The sequence below is a fragment of the Salmo salar genome, chromosome ssa03, assembly GCF_905237065.1.
Source record: "Salmo salar chromosome ssa03, Ssal_v3.1, whole genome shotgun sequence".
In the NCBI taxonomy this organism is placed as follows: domain Eukaryota; kingdom Metazoa; phylum Chordata; class Actinopteri; order Salmoniformes; family Salmonidae; genus Salmo; species Salmo salar.
This window is the reverse complement of record NC_059444.1, coordinates 60,829,211-60,850,706: the sequence shown is the minus strand read 5'-3', so window position 1 is coordinate 60,850,706 and position 21,496 is coordinate 60,829,211. Positions and strand designations below refer to the sequence as shown.

The window sequence follows — 21,496 nt, the reverse complement described above, 5'->3', positions numbered from 1 at the left end:
ATAATGCCCATAGGGATATATAATATGAGGATCATCAGCATCAATGGAGCTTTTTGCCCTTGCCACCAGAAAGGGCAATTTGTACTTAATGCAACTTAGGGGGCTTTCTGAATTTTTTATTTTTTATTTAACTAAGCAAGTCAGTTAAGAACAAATTATTTTGTACAATGACGGCCTACACCGGCCTATCACGGACGACGCTGGGCCAATTGTACGCCGCCCTATGGGACTCCCAATCACAGCCAGTTGTGATACAGCCTGGATTTGAACCAGGATGTCTGTAGTGACACCTCTAGCACTGAGATGCAGTGCCTTAGACAGCTGCGCCACTCTGGAATAACCAGTCTCCCTGATCTAAGTTTTGGCTGTGATAACAAATATGCATTTGAAAAGCCTTAGGCAATAGCCTAATGATAAGACATATTTCATGCAAATACACTCACATTCGCTGATAATCAGAGGAGGCTGGTGGGAGGAGCTATAGGAGGATGTGCTCATTGCAATGCCTGGAATGGAATAAAGGGCATGGTATACAGACAAATCAAACATGGAAACCATTCCATTCCAGCCATTACAATGAGCCTGTCCTCCTATGGATCCTCCCACCAGCCTCCTCTGCTGTTAATACGATAATGTGTTTTAGCCTAGAAATGGCTTAGGCTACAAGTTGTGGTATGAATGAACATTAATCTTTTCGGTGTGAGGAACATTAATAATTTACGTGTGTGTGTGTGTGTGTGAACGAGCGCGCACGGACATGGATCTTGTAGGGAGGGGACAAGCGAGCAACTCACATAACAGCGCATTGTATATAGCTGCATCCCGCGGATGCACGTGGGGAAGCTTCTGATGTTTCATCTGCAAGAGCGAATAGGACGTTCTTCTGCGGCGCAAACAAGAAGCTTGGAGAAAAACGAAAGCGCGTGTAAACGCTAATTAACGCCTTTTTATTAGCCGGAACTGTTTCTAAGGGGACTCCTTATGAATCCATGCAGTTAGCTAATCACACCAGATCACATACTGAGCACCATCTGTTCATTTTCGAGCGACAAGAGTTTGTTCCGCCAGACGCGGACGGTTCAATCAGTCTATCCTAGATTCAGTGGACTGCGCTTCGTCTACGGACTGATGATCTTATGTGGTCTACACAGCCGTGGACTCATGTTTTGAAACAATGGGCCAATGCACTAGGTTGAATGTGTTGCTGTAACGTCCGTGGATGATGGCAGGGGTACACGCTTCCGAGGCTGTGTCGGGACATTTGCTAAATCCTACCATTGCAGCCTCTCCGGCACAGGACGCGACACAAATAGCGGGGTTGAACAACAATGACGCCACCGTGGTGCCTCCGACTGGCACCCGGGCATACCTGGACATTTCGGCGGCTGCCTTTGCCCACGGGCACCCGGTCTATGGGGCGGAGGGAGTTTACACCAACGGAAGGTACATGGACCACGGGAGTACTTGGACTGGCAGCAGCAGCCGTGACAATTCAGCCGAAAGGAGTCATGGAGGCGTGAACACACCTTGCGGAATTATGAAGGTTGGTTTGTTTTCATAAAGCCTACTTTATCATGGCACGTCAATCATAGGAAGCTCGTAAAGGTTGCATTAATGAGGGGAATCATTATCTCACAGCCCAGGCAAAACCACATGAAGCCTTCAGGTAGCCAGTGACTAGCCCTCATTGTGATTCATTCTACTGTTATGGACCCAGGGTTAGATGAACTGTTTGTTAGTGACAAAGCTGTAATAATGATAATAATAATGAAGGATGCTGAGTTGTTACTGTGTAACAAACGGATGGTCTAGTGCCGGGTAAACATTTTGCTGAGGGGAATGTTATGATGTGGTCTATCATTCGCAGTTAGGCTGCAAGTCTCTCCGAAACAGTTACGATGTTCCAAAGAAGGTAGGACTAACAGATCCAATGCTCTGAAGTTTGCGTGATGTCCATCTTCATGCCTTGCGGTGCTGATGGTGTGGGAAGCTGCTGCCGTCTGCTGCTGCTGCAAGGTTAGGTCACCAAAGGTGAAATAAGATGCATCCTTTAGCTGCGCTCATAGCAGAGGACAACCTTTAACAGTTATGTCATTCCCTCCCTGGATAGTACAACATGCCTCTATAGTCGAACTAGCTACTGTTCCAATAGACTTGTAAATATAGTACTATGTAAAAGCAAAACTGGCAATGCTCTTTAAATCGTACGCAAAATTGTTTGTTGACGGTTAAGATGAGGCATAGCCACAAAGTCTGGGCTCCTCAAGGGAATGTCAAACATAAATGATAGGCCTATATATTACATAGAACATGTCTGCCTTTAGTCACTATTTCCCCCAAGTCTCATGTCTCCTACTTCAGGATGTCTTCAGTCAGATGGTGTAGCATGGGGGGGGGGCTTGTGGAGAAGCTCTGTGGAGAAGCTCTGTGGAGGTGGGAGTTTTTGGAGAGAGAGTTGCATTCTGTCATTATGAGCCAGTTTGCTTAGCAACCGGTATAAAACCATGAAGCTATCCATTTCCCCTGTTTTTGAATTCCCTGTGGCTGTGCGGGCCAACAAATTTAAACACTGCCTGCTCTCTGGTTTGATGTGCTTCTCTGAGGTGTAGGGAATCCTTGAGAAAATGTCCCTGACTGTTGCTTCTCTTCACCCCAGGGTGTTTTGCCCTATTGATGAAAAGCAGGGCTGTTCTTCCAGGAAATTCCATGGAATAGTATAATTCGAGGCTAAGGCCTAAATCCCTCCACTCCGAACTTCCCTCCAAAAGAACTGGAGCCATCTACTGACGTTCATAAGTTCAAACTTCATAACAGAAATATGGCAAGAATGCAGAGCGGCTCATGTTGTCAACATGCTCTAGGCCTCAAATCCTCTAAAGCTTATTCTCCCAATGTACTGTCCTGTTCATACGGCATTGTATTGTTATACTTACAAGGCTTTGTTACAATATTTCTTGTGATGCACATGGTGATAAACATGTTTGGACTTTTCTTCTGTAAGTCAGCTCAGCTGTGTGGCAACATTGAACTCTCATCAACTGTTGCTATCGGAAGGACCAGGATGTACTATCAAAGATGCTGGACAAATAGAACCAGTAAAGAAGACTCATTCCTTTGCTAGAGTAATGCATCTATAATGTAGAGACTGCCTCGACCCAGTCAGATAAGAGTTAATTGTCCGTATGGCTTATGTGATTCACGTCGAGGGAAGTTCACCACTGGATTTAGGGTCAACACTTTGAAGGCCAGGCGTGAAATGCCAGTTGACAGACAACTCACCATAGGTTCTAAGTGTGTGACTCTGTCAGGCTTGCGTGTGATAACCCAATTAGATAACCATGTCCTCTTTCAGCAGCGCATCAGAGCATCATTGTCGTTTCCTGTTCTCATTCCAATATGGATGTGTTGGTCCTACAGCACACTGACGTCCGCTTTTATTCCTGTATGTCTCCTAAAGGCCTACACGCGTCCTTGGGCGTAAAATAGTCTATGTAAAGGGTTAGTGTTCTGGAACTGCTATCACAGAACATTTAGGGTCAGCGGTTCTTTTAGACTCTGCTGCGAATGCAGCCAAGAGGCCATGTTTATTCATAGAATCAGAGAGGAACGTCGCAACACAGTGAACTTCGTTGTAAGTCAGAACATGGGGAACACACAGATAGAGAGTGGCATGATGGGAATCTGGGTCAGCTCTCCTGTAGTAGAGCTTGGCGATATGGCCCAAAAAATCCACATTGTGATAAATTGCCTGAATTGATGCAAAAATGATAAATAGAAGGATAGTTTATAACATTAATGTGTAACAAGTTTTTGAAACGTTTCCTACTAACTTACTACTAGTCTGATGGTTGTAGCCGTCAACTGTCCCATTAACAATCACCCATATTAACACACTTACTTCATTCCAAACTTCACATTTCTCTAGTACAGGCTACGTATCATAATGAGCGATATCAGCGAAATGCCCGCGATAAATGACCGGTATGGTCGATCATTTTTGGTTTATTGTCCCAGCTCTATCCTGTAGTGTGTTGTGGTGCTAGTGTGGTTCATGTGTAGTGCAGCTGGAGCTTCAGTACCCACACACACACATTTCATCAGCCTGAAACATGAGCTGAGGGGTCTGAGCGGACTAAAGGGGGGAGTGGGGTAGAGAGGCAAATGAGCAATTACAGCATTGTGCTCATTACAGAGTGTTTTCAATCTTCCTGGAATAAAACTTGTTATTTTTTTAAACCTCCTGTTTGGACTTGATGTGTCAATGTATGGCATGAGGGAGCAGTGGAGAACCCATCTGTGTGTATATTGTTGAACCAGCCAAATCCTGCAAGGCTGTCACCCCCTTGGCGTGGTGAGTGACTGTCCCATGGGTGGAGGGAAGGGAGGGCTTCTAAAGTGGTTGGAGAGGATGGGGACAGGTTGACGGGGGCAATTCCAGTCTGGTTTTTTAAGCAGGGCTGTGGACAGCTGCAGGCTCCTGTCCTGCCTGCCTCACTTCAGCTGACTGTTGGGAAGACGTCTGTCTGCCTGCCAGCCTGCCAGCACAGACCAATAGAGGGATAAGAAGGATCTTCCCCCAGCACTGTTGTGACCAAAATGAGTTTCTTTATCTCTCCCCTCTCCCACCCACCCTCCCTCCCTCTATTGCACGCTCTGAGGGGTTTTTGACCTCTGGAGCAAATAAAAGGTCAGTCTTATTCAGAGCGGTTACTGGAAAGATGAACATTGTCAGCATGACAAAAGCAGAGCCAAAACATGACGGGATAAAATAATAACAGATGTTCTACAGACCCTTAACCACAGGGCTTTGTGGTCACAGAGCTAGCTGTTGGGACCTACCATATAGCCTAACTGCATGGCACCACACCCCTCCCCTCCCTCTCTTCACCAACTCCTCACCCCCCAGTCCCCAGTCATGTCACTGAGGGGCAGGTCATCAGCTCATCCTGTCATTTATTAAACCCCTTTCCCCTTTATTAACCCAGTGTGTCCTACTTCTGGTTGGCTAACAGTCTGGTTAACAGTAATTCAGCTCGCTATCCTGTGCCAGTCCTGATCACATGGCTCTATAATACATTAGTCAAGCACTCAGAGAGTGTGAGATTAGTTCTCTATGTGACTCTCTCTCTCTCTCTCTCTCTCTCTCCTTCTCTCTATCTCTCTCTTTGATAGAGAGAGATATGTGTCTGTTATAGAGATAGAGAGGGGATATTTTTAAAATAGATGGCGACATTGTACAATGATGTTTTAATGAATGTTTTGGATAGGCGGCATCGGAAGAACTCTGATGTGAGTGCAGCAGTCTTACTTACTCCTTTAAATCTGGGTCATATCTAAATCCAGCTCCAGTCGTATTTAAGGAAAGAGATGATTCTAGGTTATACATATAGAAAGGAATCTCATTCTCAATTGAGCATAGACTCTGAGGTGCGTCGGTCAAACCATTCCCCCTGTTCTGGTGGTGTGGTGGGGGAAATTCCGTTCTAGACCTTTACCCAATAACCACTCCTTGGCTTTGGATGAAACCCCACCCCCACCCCCCTCCGGTCATTAAATACATAAAGCCCTTACAAGTGTTCCCAGATGTCTCATAGTCTTTATCTGATAGTTCGGCAGTGCCAGAAATTCCCACGAGCCCCTGATTGATCCCTTTCCCGCCAATGCTGCCCTGGGCAAACATGGAATTCTATCCCCCAACGTTGAATCCTGGGATTTACTTCATCCACACCAGGATCGGAGAAGCACCGAACTCAGTCAGATCCTTCTCAAATAACACTGATTACATCCTGGTGGATCCCATCGGTACCGCTTGGCGTGCGGTAGCAGAGAGAGCAGTCTATGACTTGGGTTGCTGGAGTCTTTAACAATTTCTAGAGCCTTCCTCGGACACTGCCTGGTATAGAGGTATACTAGGCAGTGTCTTCAAATAATATTTTTGCAGGAATCTCCTTGCGAATGATTTTGCAGAAGATTGTATCTCCGCCAGCCAGGGCAACCTGAGCTTTTGCTATCCGAAGATACAATCTTTGGCAAAATCATGGCAGGGAGCTCAGCCCCAGTGATGTACTGGGCCGTACGCACTACCCTCTGTTGCGCCTTGCGGTTGGATGCCAAGCAGTTGCCATACCAAGCGGTGTTGCAGCCAGTCAAGATGCTCTCGATGGTTCTGAGTATTAAAGAACGCAGTTAATGTCTCCACATCTCCATCACTATGATAGACCACCCAGAGACATCATGGAAATGAAGTTGTCACAGTCTCACTCTGGACAGAGGACTATGAGGTGAAGGGGAGGCAAAGGGTGAGGAAGAGGATGGGGGGGTAGATGAAGATGGATTTGGATCACGGCAGAGGGATATGCATGCTCAGTCTTCTGGGACTCTCTTGGCTGTTGATCTCAAAGCAGCCATCTGTGAAACGCACACATTTCAAATACTTTATTTGGATCCAAAATGAAGCATTGAGATGCAAAGGTCCCACATATTGCGTAAGTCATGCATGTGCACAGGCACACCTATCCCAATCCTCCTCTCATCCCAAGTTCAAAAAATCAACACTAACAGCAGGAGACCGAAAGCTCTTGGACATCAAGTTTGATTTTTGGAGGTAAAATGTTATGATAAATGAAAAGTCAATAGCGCGTACTCTTTGTTCAAAGTCCATAATGCTTGAGTCCATATTGTGGATCATGAGCACCAATAGTAGCAAATGCCCATCCTCCTATCCCAGTTGAAAGCACAGTTTGAACAATAAACAGATTTCTCTGACTGGCATTTTCTCAAGCACTTCTTTTGTTGCCAATTCCTTTGAAGACAGATGCCTCATAATATCCAATGTGAGGGTTTCTCGAATATTTTAGTGCATCACAAATAAACTAATCTTAGCCGCTCAAACACACAGAAGCATTTGGTCTCTTTTGTCTGTCCCATATGGGCAGTGAAGCGTCATGCTAAAGATCCCTGTCTGGTCCTAAACTATTTACTGTGGCACCTGGCCAGGGCTTCAGAGCTGAACTCTTGTAACAGTACTGAGGGGGCTCTCCTGAATTTTTTATTACATATCTTTCCTTTATCTGTTTCGTTTGGGGATAATGACTTGTGCTAAGTGAACAGGAACCTCAATCAGCCGTGTGTGAAATTGGGGCCCAGATAAAGAAGAGCTTTTTGAACTGATTTATTTGGACACTGGGATGTGTGGGTAGACGCCTCATCTTAATGTGCCTTACAAAGCAACAGTGATGATGCTGACAGACAGAGGCAGTGGCAGTGGTAGGGTCCTCTGACGTCAGAAGAGCAGCTAGGATATCATTGGATTCTGGAAAAAGTCTGATCAAAATGTCTGTTAAAGTCTCTGAAGTTAGGTCTCAATTTGAATAAAAATGTGTCTGTCTGATGTAAGAAGTGAAGCGGTATTTGGTTTTAGAGTCGTTCACAGGGTGATCTACCGATCTGAGGGTTAATTGCTGCACTCGGGCCATTTGAAATGGAGAAGTAATGATGAGTAGTATTCTGACATTATCCTCTCGATATTTCCCTGGGTCATTTGGGCCACTATGGCGCTGGTGTAATGAATGAATGTGGTGGTATCGCTGCAGTAACAGCCACTCCAACAGTCTCTTGTCATCTGACATGTCATTTGGTGGCCTTTCAGATCTCACTTCCCCTTTCTGACTGAAGTGACTTCCTTTGAATGGATGTCTAACTCTCCTTTTTGTTCTGAGTTTTGACAGAAGGAAAGACATGGAAAACAGAGAGAATAAAAAATATGTCATAAAAAGGATATGGTGGTCGATATGCTGAAGTACAACAATGAAAAGAAACCAAATGTCTTTTCATTATCATTTTAAAACACCAAATATGTATGACAAAGATGAGAATCCGAATTGGGAATCGTCAGAAAGAATTTCGAATCAGGTATTTTTGAGAAGGTTGTCCTCCGGAAGGTTTTGTGACCTCTTAACAGTTTTAGCTTCTTCTCCCAAGGTGTTCATCTCTAGCATTACTTCTGATCAAACAGGGGTTAACTAACCTTTGATGTTTCACCCTCCCCTTCACACACCGTCCTCCATTGCCCTCAGTTGCGTAATGTCAGTGTGTTTGTTGGAATGTTGTCTAGAGATCCAAAATCACTCGAGAGCCCATTCAACGGGGGTCACACCCCCCTCTTTTTCTCTCACCCCTCACCCAAGACTGGCACCTTAAGTATCCAATCCCCCCAGTAAAATGCCGATGGAGGAGGCCTGAAACCCTGAAACTCCATCTTCAGTCTAATCCCACTAACCAGATTTAGGGAATGGAAAATAAACACTTTCTGTTTTAAGGGTTTTTATTCTTTCCCCCTTAATTAAAGTGGTAGAAATGAGAGAATAACCGGTAAAACCACAGTGATTCCTCCTGGATTACCTGATCTGTTTGATTTGGCCAGCAGTGGACAATGTCTACACGTCCACACCACTGCATTCGTATCTCCCTCGTTACTTCCTCTCTACTCCTCCCCTGGTGTTTTCGTTGTTACTAGTACACTGAACAAACCAGCTCTGTACTTCCTTCAGGCAGGATATGGGGAAGGGGGAGAAGGATAGGGGGAAGGGTCCCCTGTGGCTCAGTTGGTAGAGCATGGTGTTTGCAACGCCAGGGTTGTGGGTTCGATTCCCACGGGGGACCAGTACGGGAAAAAAATGAATGAAATGTATGCATTCACTACTGTAAGTCGCTCTGGATAAGAGCGTCTACTAAAAATGTAAGAAAGAGGGGAGAGAATGGGAGTATTCAGTTTCACTCTGTAACAGGAAGTGAGCTCAGCATCAGCTTTTAGATTGTGGTTAGTCACGGTGCAGCACACATCGGCTAGTCGAGCGTTATTAGCGCTAGCCACCGAAACAAAGGAAAATTACCTCAGCAGTCAGCAATGTGGGCCAGATATATTCTTGAACTCTGCTACACTACAAACATACTGTAGTAGTCTGAGACATACTGAAAGCCAATCATAATTGAGAGGTAAATCCTTCACAACTACAATGAGCTGAGAAAAAACGTAATAATATAATGCCTTAACTAACCATAACAGGAAGGAGGAAGTGAGGTCGCTGACCTTGGTCCCTCTTGACCCTGTGTTTGAGTTTCCGTGTGGAGAGTCAGGAGCCAGGGGATGATAAGCAGTGAGGGAGGGAGGTGAGTGTTAGAGGGTAGAGAGGTCTGTATCTCTACCTCTACCCAGGCCTCTACCCAGTTCTCCAGTGACAGGGTCATTCTGATGGGCCCACAGTCCAGCCTGCCTAGTTCACAGAGTGGCAATTATAGTGCTCTCGTGCCCTGACACTGTCAGAGAGGACACTGCTCTAGTCAAGCTTAATAAACGTGTGTGTGTGTGTGTGTGTGTGTGTGTGTGTGTGTGTGTCTGCATGTTACAGAGTGTGTGTTTGTATAAGGGAGAGCTGAGAGTGTGACTTTGACATTACACACTGTCATAATGTGTTTTGCACATAACACATTGCAGCGCGGACACTTTGCCCCTGGTTAAATACAGTGATTCTGCAAGTGTGTGTTCGTCGCTTGGAACAGAGCAAGAGAGTGGAGGTGTAAACTGTCCTATAGATCAGGGACCCGTAGCTCTGCTGGTGCTGTGCTGCTTGTCTCTCTGTGCCTTCTCTGCTGCTGAGTTTTAAGAGTTGTTTCTGGGTTGCCTCTCCCGCCACGTGGCCTCGTTTTGTTCAGTTCCTCTATCCCCACACAGTGCTAAAACCCCAGTCCACAGACCTACACCAGTCAGCAGCCTATTTATAGGCTGTGGTGGGATTGTCTGCCCTACAATAATGAGCACATATCTTTCATTTGTTCTTAGCCAACCAACCAGCCCAATGTTTTGAATCAAGCCGAATGTCCTCAACCAAGTCCAACGTTGTCAACCAAGTCCCTGTGTATCTTTGTGGCTGTGAAGTGAAATGTGATGGGGTTAGTGTACCATCCTGCTGTAGTCTATAGATCACAGGGGCCCTCATAGGGAGGGGCCCATCATGCAGAGGGCACACACAGTCAGTCAGTCTATTCCAGCACTTGTGTATTGACCCGTGTGGTTGATGATTGGCAGGCCAGATCGTGCCAGCCACTCACAGATGGTGCCACGGCTTGCCTTGGCACCGATGGCATAGGATGAGGAGGAAGAACGGTGGCTTTAAGTATAGGAGGTGTGTGTGCTTGTGTGCTCAGTCACGTGTTTCTTTAGGACATTCGTTGTCTTTCGTTAAGTGTGTGTGTGTATGTGTGTGTTTGTTTTGAGTGTGTCTGTCTTTCTGGCTGTGTGTAGAGTGTCATCTGAAATGGAATTTGTCAAGCGAGCAGACAGCAATTTTTCTCAACAAGGGGAAAATTCCCCGTCCTCTGTGACAGTCGATTTAGAAACAGAAAATGATCCGTTTGTTTCTTTGTGATGGATTAATTATATGTCTCTTTCCAATTTAACACTTCCCTTTGGACTTGGAGTGTACATGTATGTTCGTTTGCACGTACGTGCGTGTGTTCGTCTGTGCGCATGTGTGAGAGAGAATGAGCAACATAGAAAAGGCGATCTGTGTACACTGGGTGGAAAAAGTACCCAATTGTCATACTTGAGTAAAAGTAAAGATGCCTTAATAGAAAATGACTCAAGTAAAAGTGAAAGTCTACCAGTAAAATACTACTTGAGTAAAAGTCTAAAAGTATTTGGTTTTAAATATACTTAAGTATCAAAAGTAAATGTAATTGCAAAAATATACTTAAGTATCAAACGTAAAAGTATAAATAATTTCCCATTCCGAACATTAAGGAAACCCAACGGTTTTAAGACAGCCAGGGGCACACTCCAACACTCAGACATCATTTACAAACAAAGCATTTGTGTTTAGTGAGTCCTCCAGATCAGAGGCAGTAGATGACCAGGGATGTTCTCTTGAGAAGTGCGTGAATTGGACCCTTTTCCTGTCCTGCTAATCATTCAAAATGTAATGTGTCCTTTTGGGTGTCAGGGAAAATGTATGGAGTAAAAAGTACATTATTTTCTTTAGTAAAAATGTAAATAGTAAATTTAGATACTCCAAAAAACTACTTAAGTAAAACTACTTTATAGTACTACTTATGTACTTTACACCACTCTCTGTGTGTGACGTGTCTGCTTGTGTTTGAGCATTAAAGTCTGTCACTGTGTGTGTGTATTTGTGTCCGTGTCAGTATCGAGAGAGAGAGAGAGAGAGAGACACTCTTGCGATGGTCACTGCATGTGTCAGTCAGTGTCTCAGAGAGGGAGATGGAGAGGGGGAGAGAGGAGGTGGAAAGGGGGAGAGAGGAGGTGGAAAGGGGGAGAGAGAAGGAGGTGGAAAGGGGGAGAGAGAAGGAGATGGAAAGGGGGAGAGAGAAGGAGATGGAGATGGGGGAGAGGGAGATGGAGGGAGGGAGATGGAGAGGGGGAGAGAGAAGGAGGTGGAAAGGGGGAGAGAGATGGAGAGGGGGAGATAGATGGAGAGAGTAAAAGCAGTGTTTGCTACGTTTGTAATTTGATACTGAGACTGAGCAGTAGCTTGAGACCCAGCGCTGAGAGGAGAGCAGCAGAGGGTAGAAGGAGAGAGCTGTACTGCAGTACTCACACAAACGCGTCTCTCTGTACCACCAGAAAGTGCTATGGGGACATGCAGAGGAGAAGCTGATCTTGTCTTAGTTTAACCAATGAACTGATGTCTATTTATTTGTGTTTTTTTTGTGCATTGATAAAAAGACTGGCAGGTGAATGATTAAATGGATGCCACTAAGTTGATCATCATTGCTTTACCTGTTGATTTGGATAAAATGAGCAGAAAGGGACATGCAGTACAGCGTGTCATAATCCTATCAGACACCCATCAGGACAAACCTTAATACGGCGACCCAGTTTAGAACGGCAGAGTGTTAGATAGGGACACGGATGAACCCTTTTAGAACCCTTTTAGATGGAATCAAAATGGTTCTGCAGGTCAGGGAGAGAGGGAGGGAGGGATGAAGGGGGTGCAGTGGACTGTATCAGAAGCCAAGGACAGAAGGAATCCAATTGTGTGTGTTAGAGGTTGCTGGATTGATGGAATTGGGCCTGGGATTGGGGTTGGGGTTGGTCTAATGGATCAGGATGTGTGTGTGTGTGTGTGTGTGTGCGCATTTGTCCATGCTGCGTGTGTGTGTTTGCGAACATGTCCATGTGTTTATATGTGTTGGGTGTTAGACATGGTTGTCGCTAAGGGCTCAGACACACCGAGAGTACTTAGCACCTCTGAACAGAGTGCGCACCGACTCTACATTGCGTGAAAATGTTGGCAGTCGGACGTCTACACTGGGTGGTCCCTAAAACACAGCAGACGGATGCTCGATCCACGTTCGGGGTAATGTGTGTGAGCCTTAAGACATGGTCTTAGTACAAGGTGTGTGTGTGTGGGTGTGTGAGGGTGATTATGCAAGGGATTGGCCGGAGATGACTGAGGAAGTAACCCATGCTGTGCCAGCGGTAAGGGGATAACAGATGGATCAATGCCTGCTACAAGACTGCTCTGTGGAGTGTTAGAACACGGATGGCGGTAGAGCGAGACAAAGGAAGAGAGATACAGGGCAGAAGGAGGTGGAAAGAGCTTGACCGAGGGAGAGGAACCACATTGATAAATGGATAGAGAGAAAGTGCTAACCATTATAACTTCTCATCACCCAAAGCGGTTGGGTAATGATAACCCTGTGTCTAATGTGTAGCTGTGTGTTTAGGCTTCTGCCCCAATTGGGTCTTTCTATAAATAATGGAGCCAATGTGTGACATTGTGAGAAAAAAAAATCTAAATGGTTTGAAAGAATATATATAAATGTCATGCAGTTCCACATGAATGAAAGTGAATACATGCAAATTGGCCCATAACTCCAGCTATACAACAACATAGGTCTAGGACTATACATCCTTTAAGCAGGGTTCATTTTTATAAAAATAAATGTTTCACCTTTTATTTAACTAGGCAAGCCAGTTAAGAACAATGATGCCCTACCAAAAGACAAAATGGCTGCTGCGGGGACGGGGGCTGGGATTAAAAATAACTGCAAATAATAAATACAAATATAGGACAAAACACACATCCCGACAAGAGACAACACAACACTACATAAAGAGAGACCTAAGACAACAACATAGCAAGGCAGCAACACCTGACAACACAGAATGTTAGCAACACAACATGACAACAACATGGTAGAAACACAACATGACAGCAGCACAACATGGTAGCAGCACAAAACATGGTACAAACATTATTGGGCACAGACAACAACACAAAGGGCAAGAAGGTAAAGACAACAATACATCATACAGACATTGACTATTGAAATTCAAGGACTTTCACTTAAATGTTTTTAATTATTTTAGGCCTTGCCAATGTATTGATATTCAAACTATTATTACTTTCTAAAATATGTGAAAATAATGTTTTAAATCAATGTGGGAATTTTATTGAATATCGTTCTGATCCTCTTAAGGGAATGACATAAAAAAACAAGATTATTATCAATGACTAGTCAACAGCTGTAACAAGTTGTCCAGTGTAGGAAATCCTCACTGGTCCCCTAGTTTATAGAAAGACCCAACTTCACCAGGGCTCGGTACTCTATTGGGAAAGTGGACTGCCTGTCCTTTTTTATGTTTCCAGGAAGCCTTTTTCACAGCCTGTTTCCAGGAAAACAGAGGGACCAGGGTTGTGATCATTTCCATTTCAGTTCAGGGAATTCCACAGTTACGGAATTAAACTGAGACGCTGATTTTTCACTTTAAAATGTATGCCAAACAAAGCCATTGATTTCAAAGTTTAACAAACCAAAGAACTCTATACACAATAATTACTTTGAAAAATGTACACAGTAAATAATAATAAAATACATTTACTGGAAATCTGTGCATTTGCAAAGTTTGGTAACAGAATTACAGTAATCTCCCTCAGTTTTATTACTATTTTTTTTAACCCACTTTTTGTGATATCCAATTGATAGTTATAGTCTTGTCCCATCGCTGCAACTCCCCTACGGACACAGGAATGCTCACTTAACCCAGAAGCCAGCCGCACCAATGTGTCAGAGGAAACACTGTTCAACTGGCGACCGTTCTCAGCTTGCAGGTGCCTGGCCCGCCACAAGGAGTCGCTAGAGGGCGATGGGACAAGAAAATCCAGGCCGGCCAAACCCTCCCCTAACTTGGACAGCACTGGGCCAGTTGTGTGCTTCCTCATAGGTCTCCCAGTCTCAGCCAGCTGTGACACAGCCTGGGCTCAAACCCAGGGCTGTAGTGACGACTCCAGCACTGCGATGCAGTGCCTTAGACCACTGCGCCACTCGGGAGGCCCTATTTCATTATTTTTACAAACTTTGTATCTGCACAGTTCTACATGTAAGTGTGTTTTGTAACATATTATGTGGAAAATTAAAAGTAGTCCTTGTGCATCGTGGTTTGTTAAACGTTAAAATCAATGATTTTTGTTTGGTGTACATTTTAAAGTAAAAAGATCTGCTGAGTCTCAGCATAATTCCGTTACTGTGGAATTGCCGTTTAGTCAATTCAGGTAGTAAACTGAAATTACAATTTCAATTACAAATTTGTCTCATAGAAAAGTATTGAGTAAAATTGGAATGTGAGCTTAGTTCCTGAAGTGACTCACTTGAGCTGGAATTGACATCAACCCTGCCAAGAACATTTGGAAAGTCCCAGTAAACTGTGTATTGCCTGTAGAAGTCCTTGTCAACTTGCCTGATGACTAAACAGAATTCTTCCACTGCTCTGTGTTTGTTACATACTTCAGTCTGAGACTGCCATTGTTGAAGTCGTTTGTGGAGACATCAAAATGAGGGGTGTTGTACAAAACAAAGTCATCAGCAATTGGATCATCTCTAACCAATTAGAGTATCAAAGCCAATGACACATTTTCTAAACTCCACTTTACCCACGTGTGTTCTGCCTCTGGCCCAAGTCATCGGTTTCTGGGACCAATCAGAACGGTTAGAATGTGTTTGCGTTCTAGAAATCGTCAGGGAGGTACTCCGATCAGCACTAATTGGGGAGAATAAACTAACGTTTGTGAGGGTAGCGTTTGGCCAGAGCAAGGACTTTGGGTAGCCAGGCAACTTGTCAACAACCCTACTACTAGGGCTGTGACGATACCAGTGTCGCAATATTTACTTTCCATTGCAAAGACGAAAGCATGAAGTAGGCAAAACTCTTGGATCCTTTAAAAACCTGCTTTATGTCAAATGATGTGTGCTGTAGCTTGGAAAATTAAAAGATGTGACTCTGGTTGACAACATTATGACTGTTTTCCTAAGGAATTTGTGTCCGCTTCGTGCTTTGTTTACTTGCCACGATACTAATGAGTATCGCGATACTGGCATGGTCCAGGCCCTACCTACTACCTATGTAAAGAATGTTGCGTTGTCAAGACAAGTTGAGCCAGTTCCAATTTAAGCACCAGGTCATGGACTGAACGTGTTATAAAGGGTTTGTCATGAAATCGGGCAGATGTGTGTGTGAGGCTGACAGCATTAGGTCATCAGTCACAGGGATCAAGAGGGTGTGTGTGCGTGTGTGTTCTGGTAGAGACGCGGAGATGTCAACCATAACAGCACTGTTATGGTTGACATCGCTGCGTCTCTACCAGAACACTGTCATCTTAGAGTAACTTTCATGATTAAAATCATCAAAAAATGTTTTGGGCTTAGTTATAGTGAAACATGTCAATTCTGGGCTTGATTTTGGTATATTTGAGTCTTTGAGGTAAATCTCGCTCTTGTTGCCCGTAGTGGTTCAACTCTGCCATTGAAATTGTGATGTGGAGGCACCTTGAGAAGTAGCCTCTACATCAGGTTTTATTTGGACCCCCAAGTTTTCTCAATAATAATAATAAAAAAATAGTGTGTGTGTGTGTGTGTGTGTGTGTGTGTGTGTGTGTGTGTGTGTATATATATAAGGAAATCAGCTCAAGATTATTTTATGCATAATAAAGAGACATGTGATCGTAAGCAAGGTTTGAAATGATTATGTTTTAGTCAAACATTATATCTGTTTGGGCTTCTTGCAGTCAATTTGCAGTCTACAAATTATTTGTAATTATGTTCCAGGTCCCTGAACATCCGCTCAAGGAAACATGGGCCCGCCCTGAATCTAGTTCCCTGCTCTATGTCATCTCAAGGGAGGGGTTCAGTATGAAATACACCCCCTTCTAGATGTGCTGGGTGGTACCACCTCAAGGCTTACTCAAAAAGCAGGTGACAGCGTACCTTATTGGGCAATGGTCTTGGTAAATGCAGTGTTCTAATATATATTTGCATGATGCTTCATTGACTAGGCTACTGACGTTACACACAATTCAGAAGGCAGTAAGGCACATTTTCGCATATGACCAAATTCAATGTTTTTGCTTACCGTTTCACACACATCAATGTGCTTTTACGAAGAAAAAATAAACATGTAGGGTATGAGGATTATATGTTTTTATTCGTAGCGACATCCATCGTAACTTCATCCATCGTAGCTTCATCCATCGTAGCTTCATCCATCGTAGCTTCATCCATCGTAGCTTCATCCATCGTAGCTTCATCCATCGTAGCTACATCCATCGTAGCTACATCCATCGTAACAAGATCCATCGTAGCTACATCCATCGTAACAAGATCCATCGTAGCTACATCCATCGTAACAAGATCCATCGTAGCTACATCCATCGTAACAAGATCCATCGTAGCTACATCCATCGTAACAAGATCCATCGTAGCTACATCCATCGTAACAAGATCCATCGTAGCTACATCCATCGTAACAAGATCCATCGTAGCTACATCATCGTAGCTTTATCCATCGTAACTATATCATCGTAGCTTTATCCATCGTAGCTACATCCATCGTAACAAGATCCATCGTAGCTACATCATCGTAGTTTTATCCATCGTAACTATATCATCGTAGCTTTATCCATCGTAGCTACATCCATCGTAACAAGATCCATCGTAGCTACATCCATCGTAGCTTTATCCATCGTAACTATATCATCGTAGCTTTATCCATCGTAGCTACATCCATCGTAACAAGATCCATCGTAGCTACATCCATCGTAGCTTTAGCCATCGTAACTATATCATCGTAGCTTTATCCATCGTAGCTACATCCATCGTAACAAGATCCATTGTAGCTACATCCATCGTAACAAGATCCATCCTAGCTACATCCATCGTAGCTTTATCCATCGTAACTATATCATCGTAGCTTTATCCATTGTAGCTACATCCATCGTAACAAGATCCATTGTAGCTACATCCATCGTAACAAGATCCATTGTAGCTACATCCATCGTAACAAGATCCATCGTAGCTTTATCCATCGTAGCTACATCCATCGTAACAATAGATGACGATGGTGGTCATGTCAACACTTTGGATTTTTTCCTAACCCGTGCCCACAATATCCAAGACCAATCTGTGAGTTAAGTTGACCACTGGAAAAAGAGCTCCTGTGTAAATACTGCCATGCAGGTTAGATTGAATTGAGCCCCTAATCTTTATTTTCAAGGAGTTGCACTTTTAGTGAGAAAGTGTTGGGATCAGGTATAACTACATTTACCCACCTCCATTTGTATTTTTTTAAGGGGTTGGGCAAAGACTGAAATTGGGGTTGACAGTAAGACTTTAAAGGAACCCTGCCTGCTGTGAGGAAAAGTAGATGTCCCAGATGAGAGAAGAGACAGAGTGTGATGGGGGATAGGAGGAAAAGGTTCGGCGAAAGGAAGAGAGGGATTCTGTTTGTGTGTGTTTTGTTTTGTGTGTTTATGTTTGCGTTTGGAAATCTGTTTCCCTGCCAGTATCCACTTCCTCCTGTGCTTTGTTTTGCAGTGTTTATCAAAGTCACACGCTTTCCCGCTCCTTCACCCTTCAATGCTGTACCAGATTTCTCCTAGTGTTTTCCATCCCAATTAATGGCCTACTCCTCTCTCTCTCTCCGTCTCCAAATGACTCACGATCAGCACCTTGAATCAATTTATTTTTACTGAGAGTATCTGAGTGTCTGAGTGAGAGTGAGCGAGTGAGTGTGTGCGTGCTGTGGACCAGCAAGGAACGGTTGAGGTTGAAGTGACCTGTTAGTTTATGTAACGGCTGTTGTGGGTGTTGATTGTGTGATTGTGATTGGCCCAGATAGCGGCACTTGAGAGTGGCCCATTCAACGTCAGCCTCACCACCCTCTCCCTCTGTCTCTTTCTTTCTCTCCATCTGTCCCCCAAACCCAGAGTTCAACAGGGTGTGACAAAATGACCTTATTATCCCAAAGCCAGTGACTAATTGAGGGCCTGGTTCTCTGCAGCCTCAGAGAGGAGTGGAGAGTAGGGGAGGGAAGAATTGGGGAGAGTAAAGGAGAGGAGAGAAGAGTAGAGAAAGGGAGAATAAAGGAGGGGGGAGGAGATAAAGGGAGAATAAATTAGGGGAGGGCAGAGACAAAGGGAGATGGAAGGAGTGGAGAGGAGAGGGGAGGCAAAACAAAACAAGCTGGCACAGATCCAAACCCTCCAGACCTGTGAGGCGGCCATTTTAGACCTACTAGAGGCCGTACAGTTATTTACCGTGGTGTGTGTGTGTGTGTGTGTGTGTGTGTGTGCACGCTCACAGGACTGCTTTAGATGGGCAAAGACTAGCGGCGTGGTGGGAGAATGTCGAGTAGGGGTTCAGGGAACCAAGATGCCCTATAAGGGTGGACCAGGGGACCAGCACTGTAAGGCTTAACCAGCCGTTTTCTCTTGTTTTCCACCCAGCTGACTGTTTCCCTGCTTCTCTCTATCGGTAGTTTATTAACATTCATGCTGTAGAAAGCCATGTTGCACACTGGAATTGATTGAATTCGCTCACAGGGTCCCGATGAGAAAGGACAGTAATTTCCTGGTGCCACACTGTGTCAGTGAGTGTGTGTGTGTGTGCAAGCTCGCTCGCTTGCGTGTATGTGTGTGTGTTTGTATGTGTGTGTGCATGCGTGCATGTACGTGTGTGTGAAGGGGACACAGGTGTGTGTTTACCCACCTGTCTGTCTGTGTTTGTGTGCCTCCCGGCTGTGAGGAAGGGACGTTGTCAGGGCCGCCTGAAAGTGGGGATTGTGGGAAAGCGTTGTGTGGCTGTGACAATGCAGTCCCCTGCGGAGCCACCACTCTCTTACCTGCCACTTCTGCTCTAGAGAGGGCCCTTGTGTGTGTGTGTGTGTTTGTGTGTGTGTGTGTGTGTGTGTGTATTAAATTAGTATGCTACTCTTGTATGCTGTGCATGTATTTTTCTTTCTGTCTGAAGGTATTTGTGTGTGTGTGCGTGCCTGTATTAAATTAGTATGCTACTCTTGTATGCTGTGAATGTATTTTATTTTGTCTGAAGGTATTTGTGTGTGTCTGTGTGTGTCTGTGTGTGCTCGCTCTACTATGGATGTGCCCTGAAACCTAAAACCAATACAGTATGTGTTAAGGCTCTTTCCATTTCTTCTCTAGTAATGACTGGAAACTCTCTGGAGAACTTTCAACAAGCCTAACTGCACCAAACTATCCATTAATTACAGGGCCACAGAGAGGCTAGCTGGTCAATGGTATTGAACCCGTATACCAAAAGTAATAACAGGAGAGAGACTTATAGGCGGTTCTAAATAAACCAGTTCCAACACAATATGTAAAAGCAGTGTTTATTTTTACTGTCCGTCATGAAACCCTTCGATACATGTAACCTGCTGACAGTAAGGCCGCTGGTGGAGGCTGGAGGGTCGTTCATCATACCCCCCCTTTCTGAATATGGGGAGGGAGGGAGCAGCTCTCCTCTCCTGTATTTCATCTGTCTCATTTCCCTGTTGATTGCCTCTCCTCTACCTCTCTTCTCTCATTCTCTCCATCCAGCCCCATGCATCTCCGATGGGGCCAATTATCTAGTCCTGTACATTACTATTTCAGCCCTGTGACAGGTAGAGGAACTGAAGGGGGAGGGGCGTACGCCCTCTGAGGGTGACACAGGGTGGAGGGAAGATGGAGGTGAGAGAGTGGTGTAAGATGGAGGGGGGTTGGAGGGTGGTAAGACAGAGGGGTTGACATGGGTGGGGCGGCGTTTCCTGTCTCATCTCTTGGAGGTTAGAGAATGCTCTTTGAACCATAATGTTTTAAATCACACCTCCTAGATGTTCTAAGAAACATTGTATCTCTGTGGATTAGGTTAGGTAAGTGTTCCTGTCGCCTGCGCCGCATTGTCTCACATTGTCATATTGTCTCTCTCTGTTGAATCACATTCTTAATGCTTAGAAGGTACATTTTCTCTTTTTAAGATATTTCTGTGTGTGTGTGTGTGTGTGTGTGTGTGTGTGAGAGAGAGAATCTGCTCATCTCTGGTATCTACTATCTCAGATCCACCATCTCCTATCACCTCTGAATATCCCTGCTTGGAGATATTTCCAAGTCTACATGTACGTTCCATTTCAAAAGGTTGACATTTTTGTCGCCCTGCATGGCACGACACGGAGCTAGCAGCAGGGCTCTGAGAGGGAGAGTGCAAGTGAAGTAGGAGCATGCAAGGAAATAAGAGGAAGGGAGGTAGAGAGAGGGGAGGAAAGGGAAAACGGATGGAGGGGGAAAGAAAGCAGGCGAACGGGGAGCGTCAGGAATGCCGCAGTGACCTGTTGCCACAAGAAAAGGGCAACCAGTGGAGCCCAAACACCTTTATAAATACAACCAGACAATGTTTATCTGTTGATTTATTTTCCCTTCCCATTCATACTACAACTATTAGCACACTGTTACAACACTGTACATAGCTAATAGTATAACATTTGTGTGTGTGTAGTGTTTACTGTTTATTTCTGATTGCTTATTTCACTTTTGTTCTTCACTTATATTTCCCATGCAAGGAGGGAGGGAGGGAGGGAGGGAGGGAGGGAGGGAGAGACGCTTGGGTTCGTGGAGAGATACAGAGTGTTGCAGTGTTGTGAAAGGAAGTGAGGGACTGAGGGCGACGTCAAGGTAGAAGAGAGAATGAGGTAAGGAGATACATGTAAGATAGTATATTCCAGGGAGAGGGGATGGAGGGACAGAGGAGGAGAGGAAAAAGGAGGCGGAGGGAGGTTATGTAGTGGTCAGTTTAAGATTGGGCAGGTGCCAAATTAGATTAAGAGGTAACTGAAGAGCAATCGGATTACAAGCTAGTTTATCAAATGCTGATGCCAGTGTACCGGAGTGGAACACAGGCAGAGCTGACCTGCATGCCATGGGAGTCGTTAATACACACATACAAGCGCGCACACACACATTTCATGCATGTACGCACACAACACGCATGTGTGCACATTGCACACACACACACACATGATTGGACACACACACGCATGTAAGAACACACACACACACACCCCCACTTCAGCTAACCAGCCTCCCCCTCCTTTTTTCAGCTAACCTTGTTATTCTCTTTTGTCTGCACTTGAGCTTGTCCTTGTAATAAAATG

At 44.7% G+C, this 21,496-nt stretch overlaps 1 protein-coding gene and 1 non-coding gene across 2 annotated transcripts in view; both read left to right on the top strand.

Moving 5' to 3' along the window:
• Nucleotides 1-665: 665 nt before the first annotated feature.
• The window catches only part of LOC106601024 (inactive phospholipase C-like protein 2), an 80,537-nt gene continuing 59,706 nt past the window's right edge, over nt 666-21,496 (top strand). The window contains exon 1 of the mRNA XM_014192875.2: nt 666-1,543. Within this exon, the coding sequence (XP_014048350.1) occupies nt 1,220-1,543 (324 nt within the window). The 5' untranslated portion in view covers nt 666-1,219. The remainder of the gene's footprint in view (nt 1,544-21,496) is intronic.
• trnaa-ugc (transfer RNA alanine (anticodon UGC)) lies at nt 8,587-8,662 on the top strand. Its single transcript has one exon. It is a non-coding gene; the product is annotated as a tRNA-Ala (tRNA).